This window comes from Hoplias malabaricus, chromosome Y, assembly GCF_029633855.1.
Source record: "Hoplias malabaricus isolate fHopMal1 chromosome Y, fHopMal1.hap1, whole genome shotgun sequence".
In the NCBI taxonomy this organism is placed as follows: domain Eukaryota; kingdom Metazoa; phylum Chordata; class Actinopteri; order Characiformes; family Erythrinidae; genus Hoplias; species Hoplias malabaricus.
The window spans coordinates 66,788,179-66,794,865 of NC_089820.1; the positions used below are offsets into that span (position 1 = coordinate 66,788,179).

General features: G+C 41.8%; 1 protein-coding gene across 1 annotated transcript; it reads right to left on the reverse strand.

Moving 5' to 3' along the window:
• Positions 1-1,158: 1,158 nt before the first annotated feature.
• Positions 1,159-6,288, reverse strand: LOC136679542 (immunoglobulin superfamily member 10-like). Its single transcript, XM_066658135.1, has 3 exons — positions 5,860-6,288; positions 4,623-5,520; positions 1,159-3,191 (listed from the first exon to the last, which is right to left on the reverse strand). The coding sequence occupies exons 1-3, from the start codon at positions 6,176-6,178 to the stop codon at positions 1,277-1,279; spliced, it is 3,132 nt and encodes a 1,043-aa protein (XP_066514232.1). The 5' UTR covers positions 6,179-6,288; the 3' UTR covers positions 1,159-1,276.
• Positions 6,289-6,687: the final 399 nt, after the last annotated feature.

Below are 6,687 nucleotides of genomic sequence, written 5' to 3' on the forward strand. Positions count from 1 at the left end.
GATACATTTTGTTTTATAGCATAAACATGTCAGATTTTTCTCCCTAATAGAACAGGAAACCTATCAGTGTCTGCAAACGTCCAAAGCAGGACATTTTCTCCCTCACAAAGTGAACAAACAGCTGCATGTCACTACTCCAATTTTTCCCAGTTAACAAATTCTTTGGCCTATAACTGTTTGGCTATAACATTTAATCTGAGTTTCATAACCATGGCTTAATATGTATTCATAAGTAAGGAGTCTGAGACTCAGACATAGTGTCATAGTGGGTGCAGAGATTTAGAAGCATTAACACTGTTCATGGAACAAGAACATTAGGTTTGTAACATGTTACAGCGACATCATGACTGGGAACACAGCATTTAGAAAAGAACTGTAGTTTAAGGACCTATCTTACACTTCTGATAAAATATACAAGCTCAATTTTTAATCCATGCAACTGTGGAAGTTCAATACAAACATCATTTAGAGATGATCAACCATCTTAGACTTTTCAGATGTATTTCCTCTATGTAATAAACATGAAAGAATATTCTGTTAAGTTTGATTTGTACATTTGTCTTCTGTCATATTTCATGACCTGTAACATTCAACTTATAAACATATCACATTCCCTGCCAATTAAACCCCCACCCCACTTACTCAAACTTGTGTGATAAACATGCAAATGCCTGAACTATAATATGAAATATAGGCACTGTTTTATTTAGCCTTTTGAGGAAACACTTGTATTAGGCTTGAAATGTGAAAGTCATATACAATAAATATACAACATTTACATCTAGAAAGTATTTATGAAGAAATTGACAAAGGCAAAAGTCAATATTATATCCATGTTAGCCTGAATTATCTGGCCAGATCAACAATGAATGTAAACCATCCCCTATCAAAATATATTAATTCCATGTTAAAAAAGAAGACTTTTAAATATAGTACAACTCTTGAAATAGATGCTATAAATGAATCTTATTGTAATATATGATCTGAAATATACTGAGGCAATTTTGGGCAGCAATCAAGCATTCAAAGCAGTGCACTCTGTCTTACACTCTAGTTTACAAAAACTGTACCTTCTACAATACATTCTGAGGCTAAGGCTTTGCATGTATATCAGTCTAGAACAGGGCTCTGGACTTTTTACAAATCTGTGGTGCAATCTATGCAATGTCTATTTGCTCCCTTTTCAATTCCAATCCCTTTGGAGTTAGCACCCTGGAAAATATCAGGAGAGCCCAATGTAACATTGGCATCTTAGGTTTTCCAGATTTTCGGCTCTTCAAATGACCCTCATATAGGTGATTCTTGTGTCTGTGCCAAGGTAATTACTTGCTAGACACTTGTAGAGTCCAGAATCTGCTACTGTGGGCCTCTGAATGATGAGAGTGCCCTGTGGGTGAAGTAGCTCACTGCCTGTGGGACGTCCTTTCCCAGCTGTAGAGAGAACCGATCGATCGGGCAACTCCCAGGAGATTTCTGGTTTTGGTACTCCAGTAGCAATGCAGTTAAGCTGTACAGGACTACCTGTCATTGTCCTGACACCTGCTGGGGGTCCATTAGTGATGCGAGGTGGATATGCAATGATGACGACAGGTACAGTGAGCACAGCCTCACCTGCCTCATTCTTTGCCCGACACACATAATTCCCACGATCGTGCACCTTGGTCTGGTGAATGACCAGGGTGCCATTGTCCATTAGATGGTATCGACCAGCTGATTGAGGATGGCTCAGGATATAACCCCCAGGAACTGTCCAAATGATGGTGGGACGAGGGCTTCCATCAGCAAGACAGTGAAGAAACAAAGGTTCCCCAGACATACTGCGGATAATCCCTCTTGGCCGTGTAAGGATGTATGGCTTTTGTCCAACTTCCAAGACAATTATCTTCTCAATGTAGCCAACCTTGTTCTTGGCGGCACAACGATACCTGCCGGTGTCTTCTTTGCTCGGGTTATAGATGACAAGGGTGCCATCTTTGCTCAGGTACTGATGAGAACCCCGGTTTGGCCCTGCAGTGACCTGAGTACCATTAGGCAAAGTCCAGATGATATCTGGAGGTGGCTGGCCATCAGCAGAACAGTTAAGTACTGTAGTTTTACCCAGCTGTGTCCTTATCCTTTCATTAAAAGGGTTTTTGAAAATGGGTCTCATGAGCTGGCTGGTGACCTCCAGTTGTACCACCATGACAGCTTCACCACCATCATTCTGTGCCATGCAGATAAACTCTGCTGTGTCTGTTGGTCTAACATTACGTATTTCCAGAGTCCCGTTGTAGTGGACGTTAATCCTGCTCCCATAGTAAGGAGCTGAGAGAAAGATGTTGTCTGGCATTATCCAAGTAATCTTTGGAGGTGGATCCCCTTTGGCCTTGCAGTCTATTAGCTTCCTAGAATACTTTGCTGCCGTATCTTTCACTACTGTTCTGTTCTGGTAAAAGCCATTGATGACTGGTGGATTGCCATTAATGTCTAGCTTGTACAATTTGCTTTCATCTCCTGCTGTATTGCGAGCAACGCAGATGTACTCTCCAGCATCTGATAACTTAACCTCACGGATATCAAGAGATCCATTGACATGCATCAAGTACCGTTCGTTTGATGCAGCAATCATGTCACTGGATGGTAGCATCCACAATATCTTTGGTTTGGGTTCTCCTACGGCTTCACAGTCAAAGCGGATATTCCCTCCTGGCTTCACTTTGGCGTAGGTGAGCTTTGGAGGACGGATCCGAGGGGCTGCAGTTACCACTGTGATGTGGACATGCATTTCATCTTTGCCCACCGTGTTCTCTGCATAGCAGGTGTAATCCCCTTCTTCATCCATCCCCACCTGGTTCAGGAAAAGCGTTCCATTGTCAAACAAGATGTAACGTCTGGTGCGACCTCCTCTGGTGCTGTCTGATTGAAGGGCACTGTTCACCAAGGTACCGTCTGGTAACCCCCAAGAAATCTCTGGTATGGGGGCACCAGAGGCCTTGCAGTCTACCTTTAGGTCTTTGCCATAGGGGACCTGCGTCTTGCCAACAACCTTGGGTTCAATTTTGGCTGGCTTCATGGACACAGAGACCTTCATCAGCTGTAGATCATCTCCAAACCTGCTGCGAGCAACGCAAAGGTAGTCCCCAGCATCCTTCTCACTAACTGAGTCAACAATCAGCGTCCCATTCTTAAGCACTTGGATCCGGCTGCTCATTCTGAAACATAATAAATGACTCATTAGTTTGGTAAAATTATATTGTGTACTGACAACAGTATCCAGACACATTTGTTACAGTGACAACTAACCGAAACAAATCTTTCAGCTTCTTATTAAACATATCTCATGTTTTTGCCCTGAAAAAACTTTGAAAAGTCACAAGGAGGAACCGTTTTTTCAAATTTGAGGCTTGCACCGATGGCAAGCTTCCAAATATTTATACAACATTGAAAACCACATTCAGTGTCAGCATCCATTTTCCAAATCTTGGTTCTCATTACAAGACAATTGCCCAAAACAATCCTGTGTAGATGCTTTCTCCCATGTCTTTGTTATTTTGATAAATGTCCAACAGCTATTCCATCCTCATGCTTTCCATAAGCTTTTGCCAACTATGTGCTAGAGTTAATTAATAAAAGACTGGGAGATTAGCTGATGCATCTACAACTGAATTAAAGACACTTCACTGCAAGCTGGGGCTTGTTTTGAGATTTTAAAGAGGGGAAAAGCTTACGGAATAAAAGAAAACAAGGCATTTGTGTTGCATATTTTAGCTAAAATGCAGCTGTGGTTAATATATAGTAGATAGAGTTCAATGTTTACTTCAGACATGTCTTTGGCCTGAGATGATCTATTAAAACACACACACACACAAACACACAAACACTTACATCTTTGTAAAATCCTTTCAAAATGTTATAATGCAGTCTATGGATACACTCATAAACACTGACCGCTCACTAGATTAGGAATACTTACCTTTTATCTACACTCACTGTCCATTGCATCAGCTCCACTGACCACACAGGAACACTTTGTAGTTCTACAGTTGCAGACTGTAGCTCATCTGTTGCTTTGAATACATTCTTATCCCCATTTCACCCTGTTCTTCAAATGTCAGGACCCTTACAGTACTCCCACAGAGCAGGTGTGATTTGAGAAGTGGATCATTCTCAATCACATGATTCTGGTGGTACAAGTGGATCAAACACAGCAGTGCTTTTAGAGTTTTTCAGCACTCACTGTCCACTCTGTTCGACACACCTACCTCGTCGGTCCATGTTGTAGATGTAAAACCAGAGAGAATTAAGCAATTTTTGTTAGTCGTCCTCTAGCCTTTCATTACTGGACACAGGCCAGGCCACAATTCTCAGGGGTTTTAAAACTCCAGCAGCACTGCTGTGTCTGATCCACTCATATCAGCACAACACATATTAGCACACACCACCACAATGTCAGTATGACTGTAGCGCAGATGATGATCTACCACCCAAATCGTACCTGCTCTGTGGGCATCCTGACCTTTGAATTGCAAGGTGAAAAGGGCATAAGTATATATACACCTCAGTCTGTAATTGCAAAGTGCTCCTGTATGGTCAGTGGAGGTGGACATATATATACATATATATGAATTCATTTTCTTTTTCACCTGTGCCACTGATCCACAAGGGCTTTTGAAGGAAGCCTCCAAATAATTCTAGGTTTGGGATTTCCAGTTGCAGAGCAGTTCAGCTGAAGTTGACTTCCATACTCCAGCTCTGTTTTCCGGTCTGATATCTCAGTTATCTGAGGGGCAGTCTCTGATTTCTCAACAGATAAAGTGACCACCCGCCGCTCTGACCCTGTGGAACTTGTAGCGATGCATTCATATTTGCCACTGTCAGAGATTTCCGGGTTTTTCATGTGAAATGTACCATTAGGAAATGCAGAAACACGGTAGTTAGCATAAGGGGCTTTTATAATTGTCCCATCAAACATGACCCAGTGTACAGTGGGCTGAGGGTCTCCTTGGGCAGTGCAGTGAATCCAAACACCATGGCCAGCATCAGTCCGTATCAGCTGCCTTTTCTCCTCCAAGATACCTGGTGGTGCTGCTACCACTTGCAGACGCACTGTAGCTGTATCTGCCCCAGCTGGATTACTAGCAATGCACTTGTAGTGTCCTCTGTCATTAACTTTTACCTGCTGGATAACAAGAGTACCCTCTGTTGTAACTTGAACTCTGCCTCGATCATTGTTCTGACCCCTAACTTGAGTTCGGTTTGGTAGAATCCATGATACCACAGGCGCTGGTCTGCCCTCTGCTTTGCATTTGATCTCAACTGTTTCACCGGCATGGACCTTAAATTCTCGCACTTTTGGCTCCAATATCCTCGAAGGATAGGCCAGCACTGACAACATGAGCAGTAGCTTGTCAGAGCCGTAATTGTTCTCAGCCAGACAGAGGTACTGTCCACGGTCTTTGACGTTGGCATTCTGGATCAACAGAGTTCCATTTCTGAAAACCTCAAATTTACCCATTTTACCTTGAATGGTCAACGTATTGCCTGAAATGAAGACAGATACAGAAAAACGATGTAAAATATGTAAAAACAACAAATAAAATGTCAGTTTACAAAACTACTGAAATGGATAAATTATAAATGTAAAGATGTGAAATTAGATTCACAGAAAATAATACCAATTTAGAAACACTAGGTAATTTTTTATTTTTGTTTTTATTTTGTTATTTTTGCTCTTGGGCTCTATTCTCCCTGTTACAGGTCAGTGAAACAACACAATTTTGAAGCTGTAATTGTCAAAAGTAAAAATGCAACCCTTTAATTATTTGTATATAAGTCTTAGTTTAATCCCTTATAGCAAATACAATATAAATGTACCTGTGCTTGACGAAAGTCGTTTCCAGCTGATGGTAGGTTCAGGGTTGCCTGTAGCCTCACAAGGAAGGAAAGCATCAGCATTTGAATCAACTGTGAGACTGGCTGCATTTCCCCCAAGTATTCTCGGCTTGGAGGTCATATCCTTTGTGGTTGACTCAAAACCTATGGCATTTGATGATGTATAGTCATATCCTGTAGTGTGATCGTATGTGTTTGCAAGACTGTTGGCAATGTCCTTGTTGTATGGAAATGAATTGCTCTTGTAGCCTTCTTCTGCTGTGAGTACAGTTACTGTATCAAAAGTTATTGCTTTTGTGGTACTCATCTTATCCTTAGCTCTCTCCTTGTCTTTTTCAGGTGAAGCTGTTGGTCTTGGTTTTTTGAGATGGTCCCGATGTTTATTGACTGAGACCTTTGTCTTTACTCTTCTGGTTGTGGGTCTCTGTGTCTGATATTTTTCACCTCCTTTTCGTTTGTTACTTTGGATTTGGGACTGTGGTGTGGTGTATGGCCTTGGTGTATTAGTAGTCTTATAGGATGTTGCCTGGGTTACTCTAGATTCAGTGGTTGTTTTTGGCACAACTGTGGTTTTGGCTAGGTTTCTCCTCTCTTCAATCTTTTTACTAGACTTACTGACAGATGGTTTGGATACTGATGACTCCCTGGCCTCTCCAGCAGGTGTATACAAGATCCTTTGGACTCCTGACTCTGTTTGTTGTGCTAGAGATGTGGTTTCCACTGTAGTAAATTTAGTATGTGGTGCATGTGTGGTTGTTTTCTTTATGGGCCGTCTTCCTCTGAATCGTCGCCTGTGGAAACCTGGCTTCCGAAACC

What these genes read in the sequence shown, in the direction of transcription:
- LOC136679542 (XM_066658135.1), bottom strand. Translation starts at nt 6,178, where the DNA reads ATGAGTACCACAAAAGCAATAACTTTTGATACAGTAACTGTACTCACA. An exon ending in CTGGAAACGACTTTCGTCAA is followed by an intron (nt 5,521 to 5,859) that starts GCACAGGTACAT and finishes TCTTCATTTCAG; the next exon opens with GCAATACGTTGACCATTCAA. An exon ending in CTTGTGGATCAGTGGCACAG is followed by an intron (nt 3,192 to 4,622) that starts GTGAAAAAGAAA and finishes ATTATGTTTCAG; the next exon opens with AATGAGCAGCCGGATCCAAG.